Consider the following 26,306-nt stretch of genomic DNA (forward strand, 5'->3'; position numbering starts at 1 on the left):
GTCAGGTAGATTGTCAGGTAGATTGTCAGGTAGATTGTCAGGTAGATTGTCAGGTAGATTGTCAGATAGATTGTCATGTAGATCGTCAGGTAGATTGTCAGGTAAATTGTCGGGTAGATTGTCAGGTAGATTGTCAGGTAGATTGTCAGGTATATTGTCAGGTTGATTGTCAGGTAGATTGTCAGATAGATTGTCAGGTAGATTGTCAGGTAGATTGTTAGGCAGATTGTCCGGTGGATTGTCAGGTAGATTGTCAGGTAGATTGTCAGGTTGATTGTCAGGTAGATTGTCAGGTAGATTGTCAGATAGATTGTCAGGTAGATTGTCAGGTAGATTGTTAGGCAGATTGTCCGGTGGATTGTCAGGTAGATTGTCAGGTAGATTGTCAGATAGATTGTCACGTCCTAAACTCTAACCTAAAGCAGGAACAACAAGAGAAGCAGCGAGTGGCAGGCTAGACAAATAGATATAAAAAAATTAAATCACGAGACTATATATAGTCTCGTGATTTAATTTTTCAAGCCCCTGACTTCAGTCCCCCCTATAAAGCACTACTTGACTAATGTTCTTGAAGTTGTGTCCCGTTTGTGTGCTCCGCGTGGCCAGCACATTAAGGAAGTCGATTGAGCAGTTTCAGGCATTTTGCTGCGGTGTAATTTGTTAATGTTTGCCCTGGCGGCCCTCTTCCCCGCACTATTGTTTGTTTTACCTCTGCTCGATATCTCATTATCACCTACCTCACGTACTCCCACACACGATCTAAATTCTAATGTATTGTGTACATGTTGTATGAGTCATATATTTCATCTTGTGTTGCGAATACATATTACATGGTAGTATTGAAATTAGAATAGTTCACATTCATTAGTTTATCTTAACATAGTAGTTATATGTGCAGTGTAACTGAGAAGTATAACACTCTCTGTCTTGGCCACCTTTGTTTCATAACCAAAAGCTCTTGTTTTGTAAGGGCCTTTATAGGGCCTTATATAAGGGCCTTCACTCTGTGTAACGGCCTTTTAAACTCTGTATATACCGTGTACACTGTACACTCGCCCTATTCTACTACTTGGCATTCTACATATTTTACGACTTTACTTTTACTACTTCTTATATTTATTATACGTTTTCTTTGTTTCGGATGTGTTTGAGCTCTTGCAGGGCACGTATATATTTTCTGTATAATATCTAGTATATAATCAAAGAATAGCCACTGAGTACCGGGAACATTTTAACGTTTTCCGGACCCTTTGAAGCGCAATTCACTGCGATTTATTTCTAAAGATACTGACTTAGTTCTAATGATGCTGAGTGCCCAAACAACCTTCACAGGTTAGACTAGTATCCCCTAAACGCACATTTTTGCTATTCGCAAAGTAAATCTTGAGAAATTGTCCCACAACATTATAATACCACTCCCATCCGCCCTATTACATAGCTGGGTTAGCGGAGTGGTCAGCATGCTACACTGTAGAAACACTGTTGGTATGCTGTAGCAGATACAGCATATAACCAACACTGTTTCCACACCGTAAAAGACTTTGTGAATTGTCAGCTGATTCAGATCGCTGAGGAGTGACGCCTGCTTGCCAGCTTGCTATTCCCAAGTGCTGCTATTCCCAAGTGCTCATTACCGTATTTCTTTGCTCCACACTACACCATATAACAATAGAACAGTGCTTGCTATCGTCAAATTCTCGATTGCACACTTGATGAATTCGACCATTTTTGTGCTCCAGATACTTTAAAGTTGTTCATGCCAGGCAGTGCTTTTTATTGTTTAGCGGTTGTGCGATACGTGCGATATGTGGGTCACAGTTATTCTTCACATGTAACTGAGCATGTCGTGTTTTTACCGAACGGGTTTCAGACTTGTCTATATCTATCTCAAATCTTAGAATCTCCGATGAAACAATGTCAGGGAATAACTGATCATCAATATAGAAATATTACAGATATACATTTTAAATAAAATATAAAGACTCAAATTAATCGATCATTCGCGTTAAACTTTTACAATCTACACTTGTGACTTAAATTATAGGATATATCTTATATATATATAAGATATATATATCTTATATATATACATTATACACTCGGCTAAATCTTGTGAGTGTTCAACGACAGCTCTGTAAACCTTCAGTTCACATTCTAATATAACTAACTCTACACATAATAATATACACAAACTAATCCGCCCCGAGTGTGGGTTATGAAGAGAGAGAGAGATGGTTGATCGTCTAGGTTTGAGATAGGTTGATTAGTTTCAGGACTTTAGTTCCAACAGACTATCTGTCTGTTCCCACAATGGAACTTGTAGGTTGCGTTGTGTTTTAGTTAGAGTGAGTTGACCAAATAATACGACTTGAAATCGGGTTGGGTGTAGCTATGTATCAATGTATCAATGTATAAATGTATCAATGTATCAATGTATTAATGTATCAATGTATTAACTATTAGGAACGATGATAGGTTTTACTATGTCTTTGGGATGCAGTCAGGAAGTCAAGAAGTGGGGAATAAAGGGTGTGTCTAGGGTTTTTATAGGTTGTATCCCATGACAATCATGGGACTAAAACGTGTGACCCATGAGGTACACTCACGGAAACGATTATCTTAGTCATCGTTTCCGCTACTCAAAACAGTGAACAATGAGCGTTCACTGGACAAACAGGACAGAACAATGAGAACCCTCGCTCATCCATTACTCCATTAATTGCTTTTCCCTATGATTCACCTTTACGTTGTGAAGCCAATTGTTTGTTAACCTCTGGCGTCACAATCAGTTCCGGTTTGCAGTCACAGGTCCTGTCTGTGACCTATTAACTATAGGTTACCTCATTTGGAGATGTGCCAAGCACAAGCAGATAGTTGGCAACCTGCCAACAGGGGATAGCAAAGTTATATGGCTTAGAGTGTACAAAGGGTGGTCCCACAACCTTCCCCCCTTAAGAAGAAAAAAATTTTGGCAAGAATTTTGTTAGGAACCTACCATCGTTTTAAAAATAAATATCGTAATCTAAATCAATTTTAGATATCTTGAAAGAAATAATTTAAGGTTATGAGCAGAATTGATATTGTGAATGAAATTCATTACCCTTTTTTATTTGTCTATAAAATACACGAATACTTAAATCACACGAAAAATTAATTTTAAAAATAATAATTTATTTTTGGATTTTTATCTTTTTCTCTTAAAACACAAGAATAAATATTTTTATATAGTTTGTCACAATCAATAATAACTAGAAACATCGGTAATTGAAACTTCTTTCCGCATTGTATTTATAATTGGTTTTAACAAAATTCGTTTCTCGTTAAAATTGTATGTGACCACTTATAAATTCACACATAAATCAATTTAATATAATTCCAATAATTTACATACGTTTTTCAATTTTGAACGACACCTTGAAGGTTTAAAATAGTACGTTGGTTGGTGAATAAAATTTGTGGTTAATCTTGGTTAAACCATTTTAGTGCTTTGTTCCTATTGAAGATAAATATGTAATCAATGTAAGTCATTAGTTCACTTGGCAAATGTTCGTAACTCTTAGTATTATATAGGCACGACAGTTCAATATAAATTTCTAGGATTATTGTTACTTCTTTAAGCAAATGAAATTTTTTCCTTTTAGGAGCCTTTTTTGCATATTACACTGATTTGTAAACAGTCGTTTGAAGAATCTTTTATTATGTTGTTCTAGGTAAGCTGATATTACACACATTAATAGTTTTTTGACAGGGTATTTCTGATATAAATGCTGGAAAATGAACTTTGATGTTTGGATGATACTTTGTGGAGATTTTGTTTTGGCTGCAAGGGTCAGTTCATTTTTTAGTTTTATGAGGTGAGGAAGGGATGGGGCACTGTACGATTTTCGGGTAACATCGAATTGTGAGTTGCGATGCTAGATTCGTTTATTTGCACCCATTTGTTGAGGGAATACGGGTCCAGTAGATGTCGTTGTTTACAATTACGGCTCACAGCTCTTAGTTGGAGGATGTCGTCAAAGTGTAACAATAGCGCTATATTGAACAAGACTTCCTGGGGAAGAAAAGAAAACATGGCGAATTGAAGCAACGAATGCAATAAGTGGTATTAGAGCAGGCCGACCTCCAGGAAAACTGATTCTTGTGCCCGGAGTTAATGGCATTGTTTTATGGTAGTGAGCTAATTTGGATCCTGGTGGTGTGAGTAAAGAAGTTTCATGGTTCAAAAGATTTAAAACCTGTCGTGATGCCGTGTTGTTTTAGAACTTGTGACACTCCCATTGTGGAGGAACTGCCCCCGATGGATTGTGGATCCCGAGGGGGATAGTTCATGGAACGAGAGACGGGGGTCTGGCGTACTGCATGTACCAAATTACATGAGTGCAGTGCGTCAGTACAGTAGGTTCAAGGGACACGAGAGCCTGGTATGTTGGTTTCGTTCTTTTTTCTGATAGTCTTGATTTCATTTTTGGATAATTTAGGATGTTAATGACGTGGATATTTAAGTTATGTGTGTTTCAGTTTTGATAGATGAATTTTTCTTTGTTGAATGTTATGTTTTATTATTGTTGTGATTATGTGCAATTTCCAATTTTCAGCCCCTATGTGGCAAGGCAAAAACACCATAGATCAATATATGATCATGAGCAAGCGTAAAAGAGGTTTCCTGATAGGATAGAATGAGATAATTAGCTAGCTGTTTTTATGCTGACGTTATAGGTACGAAATTGTAAAATAGTACAACTGATTTCGTTAAAAGTCAGAACAAAACAGATATGGGCGTATTTTGTTTTTGTTGATGTCAACCATAGAATTCAATTTGTTTTTTGTAATGGTGTCGCTCAAAATTCGGAATTTCACGGTTTTAAAATACTTAGTTGATGCAGCTCCAAGTATGATATCGAGAGGCTCGGACACTGGGTACTTTTTAAGAGCTCTTTGAAATTGGTGCCTTAACTTATTCAAAAATATGTTTTTCCTTGATTTTGATAAATAATTTAAAATTCGACATTCAACCGTTTCCGTAATTTTAATAAATACTTTAACACACAGCGCATTATTTAAAAGTTGCAAAAGTAGCGCTACTGTTTCTGGAGGTACAAGTGTTCTGTATTTGTTTTTGAAAGAACTGAAATAATATCCACGGTTTCTTGATATTTTGGATTCTGAGCTTTGTAATGGTTCAGAATGTTTTACATCTAGTCTGTATTGTTTTTATAAAGCTCGTAGCACAGCGTGTACCCTGTTTGATGTATGTTGCATAAAGATAAAGTTGAGAGCGTCTCTTTTCGGTATCAGGTTTCGAACGGTTAGGTAGATGATTATTAGATGCAATGTTTGTGTTTTGATGTCCAGTTGAGAAAAGTGTCCATTTATTGAGTCTCTGGTGGCCATTGTAGCCATTATAGGGGGACGTTAAGACGTCGACATTAAAGTCATTTTAGAGACGTTGTGAAACGTCGACATTAAAGTCAGTTTTGGGGGACGTTATGAAACGTCGACATATTTAAAGTCAGTTTTGGGGGACGTTATGAAACGTCGACATTAAAGTCAGTTTTGGGGGACGTTATGAAACGTCGACATTAAAGTCATTTTTGCCAACTGCCAATTTATACTGCCAATGTTATGCTCGTTTTTGTGAAGTTTGAGTGAATGATTTATTCAATATTGGATTGAGCTTGTACTGATCGTGTTGAACGTTTTGGTGTTGATGGAGTATCTGGTTGGAATGATTTTAATACTGAATTTGATGTTTTGTTTTGATGAATTATGATTGACGTCTCTTCTGGTTTCTCGTCGTTATTGTCAACTATATTCTGTCGTGGAGGTGGAACTGATCGGCTTGTTCCTCTCTAACACACTCCAGATCTTTTATTAGTCGTGTGTAACAGAAATTGGTCCTGTTGTTCAAGCTGTTCGTCAGATGTTCATTGAGCTTGGAATTTCTGTTTTGAGTTGCATTATATGTATGTTATAGTGTCTTCCTGTGTTTGATGTGTCAGATGTTTTCTTGCATTAGTCGAGTTCTTGAAACCACTTTTTACTGTCCAGTGACGTCGTCCAGTGAACAATTTGGTAATGTCTTCCGGTTGGATAGAATACAAAACTCTACTTTGTAATTGGATTTGAGAGTACTCGTTACATGAGTAAAGTTTATTTCTGATGTCAGGAGTGTGTATCCGATTGATCGTCTGGGAGCTTCCAATATTACTTTCATAAACTGGATTTCCGTTTCGGAAAGTCAAAGCTCCTACTGAAATTGTACGACATAATGTTTGTTTGTTTGTTTGTTTATAGAACCCGTCCCCAATCTCGTATTGGAAAATGACTAAACTCAGGTCTGAGTGTGAATACGGGTGGTACCTGCAAGAGTGTTCATTAAGCATCGACATAATGTTTACAGTGTACTTCTTCCGTTTTACATTGAGAAGGTTTGCTAAGACAAGTAATCTCAGGTGCGTCTTTGTCTTTTTGGAGATATCGAGACAGACCAGCAGTTTTAGTGGTCGAGTTTCGTTCTGACCGTTGTGCGGAGTAAAACTTATCGTCTTTAAGGTATATCCGTTTAGGAAGTTTTACTCGAAGACAAGAGTTTCTTTGCTTTTTACAGGAACTGTAGCTGGCTCAAGGTGAGAAAGACGGCGTTAGGTTCCACGTACATTGTTGACAAGACAAAGAAGGAACTTGCGAATATCGGATTGTTGTTGACGAAGTACTCAAGGTCTTCTGCTAATAGCATAGCTGGAGAAGTCGGTTGTATTAACAACCCTCTATTCACTCCATGAAATACGTTGTTAACCTTTTCCCTGTACTCGTCAAATACCAAGTTTTCGATAGCATACGTGGACAGTGATGTAATTGCACATTGAAGTTCGTTTAGTCTTTCATCCACGCTTTCTTGGTAATCTTTGATTAAGTAGAGAACATCTTTGTTGAACTGACGTTGTTGTTCGACTTCATCATGAACTTGTTGGGTGAACTCGGAGAACTGATGATCGAGGTGAGCAATATGAGATTTAAGGTGTTTAATCTCATGTCGATTGAAGAAATTGAAGGCCATGCTTACGAGCAATCCAGCACCAGGGATAGCAGCAATTGCTACAGGCACTCCCCGTTTTACCTTTGTGGAAGGGGTGCTGTTAGTCGTATGCAGATCGTAGGTCTTCAAATCGTCTTATATTGCGTTTCCAAATGTGATCAACAGCTTGGTCTTGAGCTTTATTATGCGTGGTATACAGTGCAGCATCCTTTTGTCCGCAAAACTCGGCTCTAGTTGCAAATCTTTCTGCACATACAATGTTTGCAGTGTACGTGTGGTTTGATACTTCGTTAATCTGTAAGTGAGGTGGTTCCATCCTGAGAGTGAGGTGGTTCCATCGAGTAAGTAATGAGGATGTTTAAGAAGGGCATTATGCTCTTGCTGACATAATAACAACAAAACGGCTTCGTTGGTTTGGACATGTCAGTAGAATGCCAGAAGATCGGTTACCCAACTATTTACTTGAATGGAAACCCAAGCAGGCAAGCATGGGAAGAGATCAAGAGGCAGGCCTAGGAAGAGCTTAAATGATGTATTTAATGAGGATGCTGAGCAGAGATTGGATCGGAATGGATTCACGATTGATTGTATGAGAATATTAGCTGCAGACCGAAAGGGATGGAGAAATGTTACCCGCCGAAGTTGTATAATACAGAGTAATGACGCAGTCGACGCAGACTAATCCTTTTGGATGGAGATCTCGCCATGTAACATGTAACATGTATGTAATCTGTAAATTATCGAGATCGGGCTCGTCTTTTGCGACAGTTTGAAGTCCGAGGCATTCTGGGTCAGAGAAACAAAGAGCGTGCAAGAATTTAACTGAGTGTTGTCGTATGATCTTAAGAGCTGAACGTTGGTGTTTTGTCCTCTGCCTAGAATTTTAACCCAATAAAAGTATTTTTCTAATAAGTTTTGGTCAAGGTCACACTCGCTATTCATGCAAAATGTTGACCGTGCAGTTGAATTGATGAGTGGTTTGTTTAATCGAACGAAGATACTGGCAAAGTTGTGCCACAATCCATGTGGTTGCTAAATCAACCCAATGTCCAGGTTTCAGAGATGTAAGACCAATAAATGATAGTCCTCTTGCAGTGTCATGAATTTCTTGTTCTATTTCGGCCAGCTGACTTGCGAGAAAATCGACTGATGCTTCACTTTGTGAGGGTGTGACGTCTCGATTAGTTGTTGCCCAAGTGGTCGGAAATGTAATTTGACACAATCAGGGGCAACGGAACTGCAAGATGTTGTTGAAGCCTTGTGGGCATATGTCCAGGTGACTTCGCAAGATATTCGAGCGGCGTATTGATGCAGTACTTTGTCGTCTGGAGACATATAACTATTCCTCCAGGAAGTTGTATTTCCTCTGTAACTTACAGGTAACATGTTTGTGCAAAATCCTGGTTTAGGTCGGCGAAATGTTATTTCCACTGGCTTGCAATGACTGACAAGAATGTATTACGAGTCGAAGCAACTTCTTGTTGAATCATTGAAATGATGACGGAGGATATCAGTAGGATTTTGAGCTGCAGCAGACCTCATAAGCATGCTGATCATTTTAAGTGCATCATGTTGGTAATCTTTGCTGGTCTCAACAGAATGCTAACTTCCAAGAATTGCATTTTATGTGTCAACACTAGGTTTGATATCATCAACAGCCATCATTGGTCCTAACAGTTGGTGTGCAGTGACTCGGAATCCGTCAATTTCCGTTTTGTCGGGTAGTTTACTTGGGTTTTCCAAGGCAAACGATAACCCTAGTGTAGGAATGATGAGATGAGATGAGATTATTGTACCATTAAATGCCAATTGGTACGAACTTGGACTGTACCATTGAGTCTGGCACAATATATGTTATTGGAATCCCTTGTTTTGGATCGAAGCAGTGACCTGTATCGTAACGGCAGTCTGATACATCGGCAAGGTTGGAAATAGGCTGGTGAGTGTGTGTTTTTGTGATGTAACCTTCGCTGTAGTTACATGATATTACGTCCGTCTGAACAGTTTTGTCATCCATTTCATAGGACAATCGAAATCTTTTTCTGTTTGACTGTGTCAGTTGTCCAGTTTCGTCAATGCATGATTTGGTCATCATCAAGTCTTGGTATTGGCTTTTCGGTAGAATCTTATTCTGTATTGGAGCTTCACTTGGAGAGACAATGCGTTCGTTTTGAATCGTAACATTTTTATGGTCCGTAGTATCACAGCTTTGAATTGTTCAGGCCATCTCATTAATGTAAGGTGATTTTGTGCATCACAAATCATGGCACTTTGGCAATAAGTTATCAGCAATGTGAGAAGTAGTATTCTTTCGGTGTCGTATCGTGTCATCTGAAGTAGTGTTTGCGAGTCGAAGGTACCTATCCATCCTTTGGGAATCAGGGATAAGGTGATCAATCTTATATAATTCTCCGGATCATTTTTTATGTTTCACGTGTAGCTACACATTGCACAACTCATGACTCTGAACTGTAGGAAGACTCCACCCTACGGCTGTGTACTATTATCTTATTATTTCGGGCGTGAATTGATTTTGAATTGAATGTTGGGACGGTTTAGGAGATGGTAGCTCTCTACCGCTAGCTGTAGAGCTTGACCGGGATACGGCTTGATGGCCGCCCTGGATTTTTTGCGGTGATATAGAGCTTGCTCTATCATTTTTCCGACGGGACAAAGTGTCAGAACTTCTGGAGACAGTCTGGTGGCGCGGTGTTGACGAAAGTCTTCCCTCAGAATGGCCATTTCCGAGAGACAAGGACGTGTTATACTCGCCATCAGCTTCTGCATCGGTGTTCTGGACAAGTGTTGACCGTTGGCATGGTAAAAGGAGCATTTCATCATCATCCTCGTATCTTCTCAAGGTAGAAGATGGTTGCGGACCTGGCTCAGGTGAATCTCCAGTCTAGTGATTTGTATTTCTTCCAAGTTCTCCAATTGGAGATTATGCTGTTCCATAATTCTCTTGAGTTCTTGATGGTATCTTGCATTTAGTCTTTTTGTAACTGAGATGGGACTTTTCGTGTCCTGTCGTGATGTACCATAATAATCTTTCCAGTTTTAATGTTGCATACTTTCAAGGTAAATTCGGAGGACTTTGTCAGTTAGTCACTCAGTTGTTATGTAGTCAATTAGTTGTCATTCTGAAAATCGCCTCTGATTGATCTGCTTTTCAGTTTCCCGATGATTTTCTCCAGATGTTGGCTATGCTCAACAAGTTTTGTGTAGTGGTCTAGTCCAGGTGTTGTGAGAAGCGAGTAAGCTACTTGTTCAGATCTTATTCCATTGATGAATGCATCCTGGAGTAACTCTTCTTTGGTGCTATCAGGCATCTTCTTGCATGTAGGAATTACATTGATCCTTTTCTCGAGTCGTTCCGCAAAGTCGAGGATGGTTTCTTCTGAGCTCTGTTTGATGTTGAATAGTTCGTCGACAGACATTTTGCTATTGTAGTTAGGGTCGAGCTTCTTGACTATCATGTCCTTGGCTGCATGCCAATCTGTTGTTTGTCTATCTGTTAGGTTCAGTGACATAACTCTTGACAAGCTTTTGTTATCCAGAAATGTGCAGAAGACTTTGAATGAAGCAGACGGAGGAAGACCGATGACTGTGCAGTAGTTGTCGAATGCCAGTAGAAAATCGTGGATGTCATCCCCATGATAATTGTACTCATGGGGTTTCTTCCCCCCGAAAAGCTTAAAAGACTCTTGAGTAGGAGGTGCTATATGTCCTAGTCCCGGCATATCTTTGTGGTCAAACTTGTCGTTGTCAAAATGTTGATTGTTGTGGTGAAGCATTGTCATTGGTGGTTTGTAAGTAAGTGATCCAGGCGGTTGGTATGGTGTGTGTTGTGGAAAAGGTGTTGTGTTCTGCAAATGATCTGTGTTGTCTTGAATGATGTTTTGTGAAAAGGGTTGCGGAAAGGGTTGTGACATTTGTCTAAATCTGCTGAGTGCATTGGCTCATGTTGGCAGATGAAACTGACAGCGAAAATTGGCAGGAAAGGCAACAAAAGTGGTTACCAGTATAGCTCTATTCTCTAACCTGTAGTTCCCAATTTGGTTCGCAGTCGCAGCGCCACTTGTGGGTTATGAAGAGAGAGAGAGAGAGATGGTTGATCGTCTAGGTTTGAGATAGGTTGATTAGTTTCAGGACTTTAGTTCCAACAGACTATCTGTCTGTTCCCACAATGGAACTTGTAGGTTGCGTTGTGTTTTAGTTAGAGTGAGTTGACCAAATAATACGACTTGAAATCGGGTTGGGTGTAGCTATGTATCAATGTATCAATGTATAAATGTATCAATGTATCAATGTATTAATGTATCAATGTATTAACTATTAGGAACGATGATAGGTTTTACTATGTCTTTGGGATGCAGTCAGGAAGTCAAGAAGTGGGGAATAAAGGGTGTGTCTAGGGTTTTTATAGGTTGTATCCCATGACAATCATGGGACTAAAACGTGTGACCCATGAGGTACACTCACGGAAACGATTATCTTAGTCATCGTTTCCGCTACTCAAAACAGTGAACAATGAGCGTTCACTGGACAAACAGGACAGAACAATGAGAACCCTCGCTCATCCATTACTCCATTAATTGCTTTTCCCTATGATTCACCTTTACGTTGTGAAGCCAATTGTTTGTTAACCTCTGGCGTCACAATCAGTTCCGGTTTGCAGTCACAGGTCCTGTCTGTGACCTATTAACTATAGGTTACCTCATTTGGAGATGTGCCAAGCACAAGCAGATAGTTGGCAACCTGCCAACAGGGGATAGCAAAGTTATATGGCTTAGAGTGTACAAAGGGTGGTCCCACACGAGTGTAAAGTTGATTCGGACACAAAAGGTACATGATACGAATATATTAGCTAGATAAAAGAAAGCTCGACCACATGAGGATACAATATACTGTGAATAAAGCGCACTGTTGCACACTTGCTAGTTGTTAAAGTTTAGCTCGCACTATTGTTGTTTTACGCTGCTGCACACCGAGCCAACTTTTCAGGGCTCCTTATTGTTGTACTTTTAAACTTTTCCCGGACACTACGTATTTCATGGATATATTTGGTCGGTGGACTGTTCCAGTCGGGTTAGTTTATTTCGTCCTAATTTCTATCATACTTTAAATTAATTATATAATAGATACGATATTTTAAAATTTTCTATATGAGGAGGCCAAGATAGTTCCGGTAGTCTTATTGTTTAATCCTGTGTAAACAGCTAAAGAGCTTTGCAAAATCACAGTAAAACAACAAGTTTTGGTAAAACAGCAAATTATATTTCAATCAATTACAGCAAAAACTTTATATATTAATGTCAAAAAGTTATAATCTTTAAATTAAAAAACATTAAAATAGTTCGAACGAAGTGATTTAGTGGACACAAATGTAGGTACAAAAGTTGGCAGCATATCTACAAAATTACAATTTTGCTAAGAAACGATGCTCTGGGCAAGGAGGCTAAAATTGGATAGAGCAGACCGTAAGGATTGTGTTCTCACCAGCATGGCACTACATAATTAACAAAATTTATCGCATTAATTGAGCTAATTTTCGATATTTAACACTCCAATTCTCCACACAAAGTTTAATGTGACAAAATAATAAATAAATATAGTATTGTACACCTATATTACAAATTTCTCAACAAATGCATCAAGTTGGTAATCATTGTCAACATGGCTATCACGATTCACGAGGTATCACTGTCATTCCTTCCCAAGGAGCAAATTTACGAGTTTATAACCGTTATATTCCGCTGATCACATGATCGTTTTCTATGACTATAATAGGAGTTAAACCATAATTGCCTCCCCCGCCGTTCAGCTCCACATCCTCCCCTCTGTTTTGACGCTCTGTATTGCTGTGGCTGCTAACCCTGCTGGCGAACACTGCCATGTGACCTGTTGCCTTGTTGGTGGGGCGGCAATTGGACAGCACTGTTCGGGAGGTTGCGTTGTGTGATCGGTTTACTGTTCCGTTTCTCTTTCTTCTAAGGATAAGATCACTGAAAATAAAACTTGTTTTCTTTCACAGGACTAGGACTACAGACTATATTATAAATTAAATTTGTCACAGGGTCCGCCACTGCGGGTTACACTCTATATTATAAAAAGTCAGGAAGTAAAAACTCACATAAGTTGGAAGCTATTTAGTGCCTTAGATAGGACTGGATTTGTGAACGCATTTAGAAGAGGGAATATCCACGGTACCACATAATATAACCACGTGGTAGCGTCCATCAGCCTGTAGTAGTACTTCCTTCCAAGTAATTCTTCCAATGGTGTACTTAATCCGCACTCTAAAAGTATGCTGATTAGAAGGTGCGGCAGATAAGGAAGAAGGGTCACTGCCGTCATTATCGTTGCTGCTTTCACGATCTTCACATTTTGGACCCTCGTCTTCTTCCTGTCTGCTCCTTCAAGCTGGTTTGAAAACTTTCTCCTGCTACTCAGTATCGTTGCAAAGATAACCACGTAGGATGTCAAGACCAGACAAACTGCCGTGAGGTTTGTAGCCATCGTGAAGTAGAGAATCATTCTGGTATCAAAGGATCCTGGGGCGAAGAATCTTTGGCAGATCTGATATCGAGGATCTAAGACGAATCGATTGTCTTTCAAATAGGTTTCCCAAGTTTGGTGAGTATACTCTTCTCCCCACAATACCTCCAAAGTCTCTATCAATTGCTGAGGTTGTAGCCAGAAGAAATAACTAACATCAATAGGAATGAGGATGATTACTGCCAGGAGAGTCAACAGACTAATCACAACACGAGCTCTGGTTCCTGAGCGGTTGTAGGAGAGAGGGTTTGCTATCATGTAGGCTGCCTGAAATGTTCGAATTAAGTGTTGATATTTCCAGAAGATACCCTGAGTCGAGCACAGAATATCTCGTGAGAAAACTAAGGCCCCCAACTAAATTTCTGGCTATTAAAACCAACAAACAACAACCACCACAAACCTCAATAGAAACGAGAGCAGCACAATAGATGATACTAAACACGATGTGTCTCTGTAAAACATCAGCTAGCTCACACCACAGCATGGACCCTATCTGCCTCCCCAGAATCAGGGCTATGGTTGAGATCAGTGTAGGACCCACCCCGTGTACTAGGCCCAGTACTGAGGCTGTAAGGACTGGTATCAGGGAGGGGTTGGCACTTAGTTTTACCTGCGGAGATCAAAATTGTCAGTGGTGTCTGACTTAAATCTTTTTTCATCGGTGTCAGCAAAGAAAGCGAAGGAACTTCTTTTTCAACTTAATCAAATTTTAAAAATGCCTTTCTAGGATAAGAAGTTACTAACCTTCGAAAATGCGATAATCCCAATAACAAGAGAGTTGAACACTATGATAAGAAAGGTATTGATAACGTTAAAGGTGATAAGAATTCCCTTTTCAACATCAGGTAAATCTGTTGTCAGAGCGGTCTGTGTCGTTAGCTGGGCACTCATTCTCCCTTCCCTAGCCGTTAGCTAATCTTTTAATCAGTGAGTTTGCAAAGAAAACGTAAATATACATAGAAAGGGCATTAACCCTCGTCGCTGTTATCACAAAAATATCGTCACAAAGGCTGATAATAAACGCTGCCACAGAACCTCATCCTATAATGGAGAGATGAGTACTGACTATGCTAATGATGGGTGACAGCTTCATGCTAATATCATCTTTATGAAACGCAGAGCGATCCAATAAAACGACCATCGGGCAGCAGCAACTTGTCGGCAGACAGTAAATAATGTAAGACGTGAGGAACAGTCCCCAGTTTATCGGATCTATTTATCGACTGTGTCCCGGAAATTAAAATATCAGTCACACCAGGTGCGTAGTGGTGAATGCACTTACTAGAAATGGTAAGCGTTAGAAGTGCCCTGTGATCCTAACAATGAATTGGGAGCTCGTACTTGCGATCATTACTTCGCGTCACGTATTGTAAACTGACGGCTGGCTAAGAGAGAGAGAGAGGGAGAGAGAGAGAGGGAGAGAGACTGAGAGGGAGGGAGGTTACGCTGTAGTGATCGTCAATAGTTACTCTCTGATGATGGAGGCAGTGAAGATCACTGGCTTGCGCAATGGTATTGAGTTTTTGTGACAGGTCACACATGATCGGATGCTTTATGAATTGACCGGTTTATTCCAATAATATGAGCATATCCTAGCACTCTTGGCTCTAATTAGAAGCAAGTCACTCGGTTAGTGGTAACTTTATCAATCATGCATATTGCTTGGGTCGATCACAGTGGGATAACAATCGGGCCACCTGAACCAGTATTGGGGAAGAGGGATCAGATGAGTGCAGTATTGGGGAAGAGGGATCAGATGAGTGCCGTTATAATTTCACTCTGTTTGGATAACAATGTCTTATTTTACGTTTGACCCCTTTTTTAAGTCAAGACAAGAAAAGTTACGCAAAATATATTTGGCGCCCACGGTTTATGATACGTGTTTTCAGTGGTGGTTTAAATGGTAATGCCCCAGAGATATCATTCAATGATTCAAAGGTTAAATCGTGCAAATAACCATGGCTAAGTAAAAGACACGACGTTAAAGTGAGGGCGTCATCTTGTCGAACAGCATTTTGAAAACTCATCAAAAACAATCCCCGATAATAATGGTTCCTACTGAAAGCATAACAGGTTGAATACCACACCATTGTATTTTCTTGACCTCCTGGAAACTAAACCATTAACAGAACCCCAACAAATTATTAAGATCATTAGGTATCGAACTGAATAACCCACTCCTCAAATATTTGATCATTTTGAAAATAATATACTGAAAATTTAATGAAACCCACGATTTGAAAAAGAGTGCCTTGTTTAAAAAGACTGCGAAAACGACTTATATTAACGACAGCAGAATTTGTAATTTCTAAATTAATACAATCTTAAGAATTTACTAATATGGCAATAGATCCATTAATTATGTCGTGGCGAAAATCAAATTTTATGGTCACAAATCTGATTGTTCATTAGTCTAATCTGTACTTTTACCTAATTTTGTTTTCAATCCGATCCGGCAATCCAATCCAATTATGATTCAGAGACAAACTTTTCTCATAATGCTAATACTGTTTTTTCATCAAAAGAGGGCCAATAGCAGACAGTGGGAAAAATTCCCAACCTTTTCAATACCGAAAAATTCAAGTCGTTAGTATTTTTCTCAATTATATTCCGAGTTCCGACCAGTATTAGTGTTGGCAAACTAAAACTTCAACTCGATAATCAGTATGGTCTTGAATTGATTTAAGACGATTAGAAATAATTTTGTGGATAGCATATGAAGTGGCCAGGGAGCTATCATAATGAGGTCCCGGAGAGAAATAGAACGACTGAGTCGAGGGAATCCTATTGTCTACTTAGTTAGCCACTATGATATATAGTGTCTTCCCAAGTGTCAGCTGCATAATATACGAGAGGGAATAGTTTGTAGGTCTACAACTCCCCAGCTCACGTAATTAACTCTATAAAAACCCCTCATAATCACCGTTTATGTAGTTTAAATGCACTTAGTTTTCGTTTCCGAACCTGTACGCCCTGACACGTTTTGTTAACGATAGCAGGCTGCTGGGTTACAATTGTTTATGACTCTAATTCTTTATCAATTCATCGAGGGGGGCTCTAGAATATAATGTCATGAGTCCTAGAAGAAGTTGAACCCTTTCAGTTTGTTAAACAAACAAATCTTGACCCTATTTTCCTATAAGGGTACCCCAGCTAGCGTAGTATTATCCTCGACATAATGACCCCATAAATCTAAACCTTCTAAAAGAACAACAGAAGATATAATACTTCTCATCAGCGTTGTTAAAAACGCTAAAATTTCGTCAAAAAGTACTAACATCCCCCCCCCCCCCCACCTAATAAAACACAATTTTGAAACTTATTGTTTTAGGTTCCATTCCTGAAAGCATATCTTCCTCAGAATCATAGAATCATTGTGTAGTGCCGAGATTTAAAGATGTAATCACAAACCGCTATTTCCAGCTATTACGAGCGTCATTATTAAATTAAAATCAGGTATATAACATATATAACAGGTATATATAACATATTGTATTTTTTGCGTCATGCCGTTGCTGGGGAGATTTCATTAAGTTTAAGATATAGTATGAAGTTATTTTAAGTTATGAAAGGTTAGGCAGCGAAGGACTAAAACGTGATAATTATAAAATATTATATGACCTAAGTAATCGGAGGGTAAAAGAAATGAAACAGAACAGAAGGAACAAAATTAATGTTATACTTTTTTCTAATGTCGTCAAACAAATAAATGTTTTTTTGATGGATTTTAAAACTTATTTAACAGCTTCTTATTGCCCGTTAAAATTACCTGGTTGAACAAAGTGAAACATAAAACGTTTCAACGATCAGAGGCAACATTTATGGACGGATAGACATAGCAAATTATGCGGTACCAAAGATTCTCTGAATTTTCCACATCCCCAGCGCTCTTCTAAATTTAACAGCGGACGTTAAACTTTCGATTTAAATCAATGTTGGATAATGAGTCGTGCAATAAGCTAATTAGTAAGGAATAGACTAGTAAAGTATTGATATTGTTTAAGTGCTCCAATTCTTGTCCTACTAAACCGTTCGCCCTGAGTAGTCTTATTGCCCGTTAAAATTACCTGGTTAAACAAAGTGAAACAGTGCTCCAATTCTTGTCCTACTAAACCGTTCTCCCTGAGTCGTATACTAAAGCACTGGTCCACAGTAAGAGTACTATGGAGAAGATGTCCCTTGTTAGACGTTAGCCTATTAGGTGGACGTAACCTTCTTACTTACTAGGTATCAAAGTAGAGTGGGTAGAGTGGGTAGAGTGAGTGGAGTGGGTAGAGTGGGTAGAGTGGGTAGAGTGGGTAGAGTGGGTGGCCCACAAACAGATAAACAAGAAGTTGTCTTGCGGTGCCTTATTTGGGACCGCGGATAAAGTCAGATTGCAAATTACTCTTTAGCATAATATGAATAGTTAAAAGAATTAAGATCAGAATTTAGTCTCTTCCAGATAACTTTATGTATATTCAAAAATACAGAGTCAAGATAAAGATCTACCCTGCTGATGCACCAATATAAAGTTTGCTAAACCAAATGTAGCCTATCTGGATTATCGACAACATTACTCATGTCTTGATGAAGCAACGTTATTATGATTAACAAAATAATATGCTCTAAAATGCTTATTTCATTTTTTGTAGCGTATACTGATACAATCATGGATTTCAATATTTTTAAACTCTCGCTAATGATTAGTAATGCATGCATTTGATGTACTAAAGTAATCGGCGAGCTTGGTAAATTATGGCCCCATTAGGCATTCATAATATCAAGCAGCAAGATGATCGGTTTAGTTGACAAAACATTGAAGTCTGTCCAGGATTTCTTATGTAACAATAAAACTGAAAGAAAGACAGCAGTATGTTCAATGTCTCATCACATCCCCTGATAAGCGTCATCTGTTTCTCCAAAAACTTGGCAATCATTAGATTAAAACGTGTATATTAAAAGATAACCTATGAAGAAAACCCAAAAGAGAAAATGTATGATAAGTAAGTTTTCGAGGCCCAAACTCAAATTTGAACTGATAATAATATTGTCGCGACTAATGGTACTATTGTCATTGAGATAACACCTACCTAAATAGACGTAAACACGATGAAGAGGTGACTGTTTGAACAAACTACAAAGTGGATATATATTTCACGGTTTACACGGTTTGAAAAGGTTATAGTTATACATTACAATACAACTCTTATCTTGCCAAACGAAATGCCTGCCGTCAAAATTAGGTTAATAAGTTAAGAAATTGTAGCCATCCACCCAAACATTCAGGTGACGGTTACAATTACAAATTTGAACGTACATTAAAACTATGCCACCCGACACAAAAACTGTAACACTAAACCGGTGACCGACAACTAAGAACCTCTCATTCCGGGCTCCCACAGGTATCATATCACATGGCCCAATCAGTGACGTATCATTTGTGATGTGATCCATATTCTAACAATCCTAACAGCAACAACCAAGAACCTGGGTAGGGTCCCACTAAACACACCAGATGTTATTGGGCTTTGAGCGTTTTACCAAACAGAAGCTCTCGTAACAGAACTCTAATAGAATGGCGTCTCCCTGTCAGTACCCTAGTCAGATGTACGCCTGCCTTTCAGAACGTTAATAGATTACAGTTAAAGCTACAAGTTCCTTTTGTTTAAACAGGTCTAACAATATGAGATGGATATTGTAATTATGTGATATTGTAATTATGTTGTAATAATACGTTAATTATGTGTTCTCCAACAGTACCTTCCAAAGACAATAGGATATTAATTGTGGTAGTAGCACGCATCAAGTGATTAGCAAATAATAGATAAGATTGTTATTAGTGATTTTTGCACCCTATGGCACCTCCAAGATTAGTGACATCCAGGAGCTTGAAAACGAACAGAAAGCTTTCACCGCAAGGACTACTGGACTGCGTGATCTTCATTATTGGGACCTTCTCCAACGGATATCTCTGATCTGTATCTACAGCGTCGCAGAGAGCGTTTATTCTATTTAATATGTGGAAGATTCTCTATCACCATACCAACAACGATATTAACGTGCAGTTTATCTCAAGGCCACGTTTTGGAAACCTTTCAGTCATTCCATCTGCATGCAGACACAGCTCAGCAGCAAACCAATCACTGTATGATGATTCATTTGCAGCCATACGCCCAAAATTGTAGAATGCAATGCGTTAACATTTGAATCGCAATTTGCATCGCCGACTGGAAGTGCTCACCCAGTTTATGCTATCTCTTCCTGATACACCACCCATCAGGGGCTACACTCCTCAGAACTCAAACTCGCTGCTTTGCTGGAGGAATGAAAGAGAGATCTCCTCTCTGTGGGGTGGTCACAACTTTAGGTCTGTTTACTATCAAAAGTTTGATAAAGTACACAAAATCGTCAAATTTATTTGGAACTTGAAATTGTTGCAATTCTTTTCGCCATTTTTAACATTTACACCGCGGCGAAAATTAAGTGCATGCTGAGGAGGAGAGAAAGAAGATAGAAAGAAAGAGAAGAAGGAGAAGAAACGGAGACAGAACTATGATAGCAATCATAGAAAATCGGAAGCCAGAAAGTACAAAAGTAAGACAAATCGATTGGGAACAGTGACACCTCAGACGGACACAACAAATGACGTGACCACACAATGTGACCAGGTATTTGAAGAACAAGCCGGAGCCCCAGAAACGCGACCCCCAGGAGTAAAAGCGCACCTTATATCCACGGCTTAGCCAGCTTGTCCGGATGTTCATCGCCTTCTCCTGTCGCGAATTTAACAGCCAAAAAACGTTGTGGGAGATAATGAGATAATCGAGCGAGGCTTCAAGCAAAGAACTTTGAGATTAATGAACTATTAAATCTATCACCACCAGCTCCATTCACCGTCAAATGATTTCACGTTCCCAACAATCCAAACAGAGGGTGAAGGGATTCAGATGATAACACTGAGCTCTGAAGATGGAGGCATGATGACTGAGTCGGACGAGGGAAACAGTTTCATTGAATTCAGTGAGGTTAAAATGACGAGGATGACGTGTACAAAATAAATGTGTAAAATGTTTCTCGATATTAATAAAGTTGCATTTTATTGAATATTTAATAAAGTATTTGACATTCAAATTTTATTGACTATTTGATAAAGTAATTTGACACATGTGTTTTTCATGTATTTTGATTAGAACTTTTTATCCGGGACCAAACCTTGTTCTCGTTCAATTACGCTTTTGCTTTCTACTTTGAACACATCGATTAAATATTACGGGTTTTCATTATTGTTGAAATAAGTCTTGAGATTCGGATGTTAACAAGCTCAACCTTACTCGAAAATACTCAATAAAATTCATCTATAACACTGATGCTGTCTGTGTTCGATGATTGTTGTCATAAGTTTTTTATTTATTAACCTAATACCTTTTAATTATGAGTAATGAGTTCCATTATTCCAAGTCAGACAAGATTTCATGTCACTGACCAGTGAATTTGTTTCAATCTTATCCCAGTATCAGTTTGTCTTTGTTTAAATCCAGACAGTGGGAGTCCCCTGGTGCAGGCTGGACCTATCTCATTACCCATAAATAGGTGTCAATTTCCCATGTCAGTCTCATATTTCTCACAATATTCAATGGCATATCCTAACACGGTCTTTAGCTAACACATCGGGTTTGTTAATTGGCGGGCTGCCAATGAAATACGAGCATCTCGGCTCTAGCTCATATAACAGTTATGTATAATATATATATTATATTATTATGTTACATACATTGTTTTATTTGGTAGTTGGCTTCATTATGATTTATGTGAGTTTTCGTGTGTAAGCAAAGTAGCTGATTAAAACGGCATTTATGATTCAATGTGACTCATATTATTATGATTTTGTAAGGTGTAATCATAAAAGCATATATTTTTCATTGTTGGGTGCTGTTATAATATATTCAGTGTTAAGTTAAGATTCCCTTATTGATTATCCTGTTATCTCCTTTCTCGCTCGTTCCAATATTTTACAAGCTATTGTTATTAATTTACAACGACTCAGGTTTACGTTTTCAGTCCTAATACTGACGGATTTAACAATTATTTTAAAACGGCCACCACTCACCATGGCTACCAAAATATTCAGATGAAAACTGATTGTTAATTCTAGTCGTAGATCATTTCAAATTTAGTTTGCATCAAGTTTTCCCTATTATTTGGACGGGTTATATTAACATATTGCTATCAGTCGTCGTGATCTCGATTATTAACTTACTCAAGAGAAATTGTCACTTTTGCTTTTGCTCAGTTTTCTGTTTTGATGAACTTATATCATGGTTTGACTAGTTAAACTCACTCAATATGATTATCAAGTTTATTTTCATTGCACCCGCTGATGGGAGTGAGGACTGAGGGGAGGGGGGGTGATATGATTGCTTTTCAAGAAAGATGATTTTAAAAAAGTTTAGGCCTTGATTCTCTGGTAAATCATCAAAAGAAGACACAAAAAACGTTGCAATTTTTGTGCTGATTGTAATTCGAGGAAACAAAGTACCAAAGTAAAAACTTCAATAGACAATTGGTATGATATTTTTTGACATTCTGTTAACGGGAACAATTAGCAGTTGGCTGGACCACTGTTTAGTGTTTACGGTTAAAAGAATGTGTAATTAATGAAGTAAAATCCTCAAAGCAAAATAAAATTGACACCTTGTTAGTAACAGTAAGTAAGAAAACAAAACTATAATAAAACTAATAACGAGACTTTTTGACGCAGATGCATTTTTTGAGGTTTCAACTCTTGGACCGCTAAACGTTGGAATTTCGGTAAATTTTGTCCGAATTAAAGAGTTTTTCAGATATTTCATGGATATTTTGCAGAATTCTAATCTCTATTCAAGGAAACTTATAATTGATACGACAGAGTGTTGTCACTTCTATTACCTTCATCACTAATGGAATGACCAGGCCTTTGACGTGGCACGAAATTGTTTCCAATTTCGTAGATAGTTTGAGACTCATTGAAATTCTGAACTTTGTCTCTCTAAACTCTAGATTGACTCTAACACAAACAAGAAGTGAACGTCAACTTCTGAGTTACGTTGTTATGAGCTGAGATAATTGCTAACTAAATTGGTAGTTAAGAAGCACGTTAACGTTTTTCTCACAGTTAACACGAATGAATGAAATATGGGTCAACTGAGCCCACATGAGCTGCTAGCTCGTATGCGAAGGGCGCACACGCCAAATTGTTTGATTAAGATGAAATTGCTCTATCGACACCATATTTGTGAAACAAGCGCGCGGTGCGTGCTTAATATTAATAGAATTACACAGTTTAAATAAGCTTCATCTTTATATTACGCTTCAAAGTCTGACTGTTCTGAATTCAAATAGTATTTTAGTTCACATTTCATTACGTCAGTCCTACCACCAGTAACCAAACAACCTGGTATTAGCCACTATATCTACTTATCTAGCTAGAGCTATTATTCACAATCTTATCCCATGAATCACAACTTACCAGCACTCAATCGCTCATCATCTACCCGACTGAGAATTGAACAATGGCAAAACCATCTTTTTATTTCTGTATAATCTTGTTATGATTAATTATTTATTCATCTAATATTGATGGTTCACAGATTTGAGGTACGATCTAAGATTAAACATACAATATACTCGACCAACAAAATATTATTAAAATAACATGATTTTTACACTTCTAACATTACCCAGATATTATGTCGAGATTCATGTTAGATCAGCCGGAAGTGTTAGCAGTGTCAGTAAGTTTGGTGTCAGCTGCGACGGCCCTAGCCTACTATCTAACCCGCCCCAACTCTCCCAGACAGGCCGCGAGCTCGCTATCACGTGACATTGGTGGTGGAGTGAGGATCAGTAGTCTGTGTCCTACTGACGAAGTGATAGACAAGCCCTACGATGGGGTCGAGACACTGTACGATGCCTTCCAGCGGGGTCTGCGGATCAGCGGGGACAGACAGTGCATGGGACATAGAAACGGGGACAAGTTTGTGTGGACCACGTACAATGAACTTGAGAAGAGGGCTAAGGACTTTGGGTCGGGTTTAGTTGCTGAGGGAATAAAACCCGGCGGGGATATCTATATAGGTATAATTGGGGTTAACTGTTTGGATTGGGTTGTGGCTCAGTTAGGATCAGTTTTTTATAGTGTAGTGTTCGTACCAATGTACGACACGTTGGGGGATGAAGCTATGTCACACATTTTGCAAAAGACAGGTTGTCAGATTGTAGTTGCTCACCCTGACAAGGTTGCCAAGATGGCCAATTTCCTGAGAGCTGGTTCACACGAAGTGCGAGTTGTTGTGAAAATGGTTTCTGATCCGTCGACAGAGGAGAAATCAGAGTTTCAGGAGCTGGGGGTGGCAATAAAAAGCATGCAGGATATCGAGGTTCTGGGACAGGCTACTCCCCAAGAGGTGTGTCCCCCCGCTCCTGAAGACGTTTACACCATATGTTATACCAGCGGAACTACAGGGATACCCAAGGGAGCTCTAATCTCTCATCAGAACATGACAACAACCATGGCGGGTGTCATGCTGACTAACTCTGACTTTATACTTTCTCCTGAAGATGTGCATTTCTCTTATCTTCCGCTGTGTCACTTGTTTGAGATGAACGTTCACATGTTTGTTTATACGGCGGGTGCCAGTGTTGGAATCTACTCTGGTACACCTCTTGCTATTCCTGATGACATAAGGATTTTACAGCCGACGGTCTTTCCTGCCGTCCCTCGAGTTCTCAACAAATTCAAGGACAAAATTCAGAAATCAGTGGCAGAAAAAGGAGCAATTGCTCAGTGGATTTTCGAGAAAGCTTTGGCATCGAAGTATGCAGATTTGAAGAAGGGGATTATGAGACAAAATATTTGGGACAAGATCCTACTTCAGAAAATCCGTGACATGTTTGGAGGGAAAATAAATTTGATAGCAACTGGTGCCGCTCCAGTTCTCCCTGAGACTCTCAACTTCTTCAGAGCCGTATTTGCAGCAAACGTTTACGAAGGATTTGGTCAAACCGAATCCACAGCAGGCAGTACTTTCACTCAACCGTTTGATTTCATTGGAGGTCATGTGGGACCACCGTTACCTGGCAACCTGGTCAAACTGGTCGACAGTGACGAAACAGGACACTTCGTGAAGGACGGTAAGGGCGAGGTCTGTGTTAAAGGTAAGAATGTCTTCATGGGGTACTACAAGGATGAAGAGAACACTAAAGCAGCGTTGGATGATGAAGGTTGGCTTCACACCGGAGACATCGGAGAGTGGAACCCGGCAGGGTGTCTCCGAATCATAGATCGTAAAAAGTACATTTTCAAAACCTCGCTCGGCGAGTACATCGCTCCAGAGAAAATTGAGAACATGTACGAACTGCATGGCATGGTTCAGCAGATGTTTATCGACGGAAATACAAGCAAATCTAAAATAGCTGCCGTTATCATTCCTGATGAGGACAATCTTCAGAAGTGGGCTGCCACAATTGGTAAGGGTGGGATGTCCTATAGCGAGTTGCTTGAGGATCCAGCCGTGAATACCAAGTTCATTACTGTGGTAAACGCGTTCGCCAATACGAAGTTAAAATCGTTCGAGTTGGCAGCCAAGATCAGGTTAGTCGATGTCGCTCTAACAGTTGAAAATGATATGGTCACCCCAACTTTCAAGAAGAAGCGACCTTGTCTGAAACGACATTTCAGCCAGATGTTTGATGTTATGTACAGTGAAATAAATTGAAGCTGTTTGAGACTTGAGTGATAGGAAGGGCATTAACAGAATTTCTTGACTAAATTTTATCACAATTTGGCTGGACCAAAACCCTTGCTTTGACATCCTCTTATTACTATCAAACTTACATTTTCGGCTATCGGGCTAATACTTTAAAACTTCAGTCATAGGCATAATGAATACATTAATTTTGATATTTGATATAGTGGAATAATGAGTCTTAGATCATTACCAATAACAATTTTCAATAATTGGTGTAAAATGTTAGGTTGATCGTAGTGTTAAGCACATTTTCATCTTAACTCTTTATGTTGGAAACAAGCACAAAGTGGAACTATTGTGACAGTTATTACTGTGAGACAAGTATTAATCTTCGATGCTCAATTAAAGTTTGTAAATATGTTCTTATTCATTGTTAGATTTCATTTTTATCCTTATTTTTAACCAAGATTTAGTTTGCACAAATCTAGCTCTTTTGCTGAATATTGCGAATATGTTTCATAGAAATACTTTGTATCTGTGAATATTGAATAAATGGCAGTGTGAGAGTGGATCTGAATTTAGAATAACGAACTATTTCAAAGAAAATAAAAGTAACATAAATGGTTTGAGTGTAATACTTATAATGCCGTAATTTGTATCATTACGCTATTGGTTTTACTGAACACGGTACAGCATTTAACAGTATTACTATTTAATAGTATACTGTTCAATATAAATAAAAGTAATTTCAGTTATTTTTGTATTCATTTGAAAATAACCGAAAGTGAAAACCTCTTTTTACGTATTGGATTATTGAAACTGCATGTTGTAGATGTCATGCCATGATTTTATATGATGCATGCACTTGGAAATAGCAAGTGATAACATAGAATTAGAAACATTGATTTCAATAGTAGCTGTCAATAGTCATATAAAAATATATTTGCTCGATGATTGAGGTTTAAACTCTCATTATATAAAAACGATGGTTTCTATGCAATTCT

At 38.6% G+C, this 26,306-nt stretch overlaps 2 protein-coding genes across 4 annotated transcripts in view; both read left to right on the forward strand.

Moving 5' to 3' along the window:
• The window catches only part of LOC134811191 (long-chain-fatty-acid--CoA ligase 6-like), a 35,970-nt gene extending 9,922 nt beyond the window's left edge, over positions 1-26,048 (forward strand). For 2 of the 3 annotated variants that reach the window (XM_063817941.1, XM_063817942.1), the window contains one exon: positions 23,409-26,048. In XM_063817941.1, the coding sequence (XP_063674011.1) occupies positions 23,409-25,329 (1,921 nt within the window). In that variant the 3' untranslated portion in view covers positions 25,330-26,048. Of the gene's footprint in view, positions 1-11,956; positions 12,125-23,408 lie in introns of those variants that run through there. The other variant, XM_063817943.1, reaches the window with a different exon arrangement.
• LOC134811195 (phosphatidylinositol transfer protein alpha isoform-like) overlaps positions 1-26,306 on the forward strand; it is a 67,986-nt gene that overhangs the window by 14,381 nt on the left and 27,299 nt on the right. The window lies entirely within an intron of this gene.

The sequence above is a fragment of the Bolinopsis microptera genome, chromosome 2, assembly GCF_026151205.1.
Source record: "Bolinopsis microptera isolate Bmic1 chromosome 2, MBARI_Bmic_1.0, whole genome shotgun sequence".
Classification (NCBI taxonomy): domain Eukaryota; kingdom Metazoa; phylum Ctenophora; class Tentaculata; order Lobata; family Bolinopsidae; genus Bolinopsis; species Bolinopsis microptera.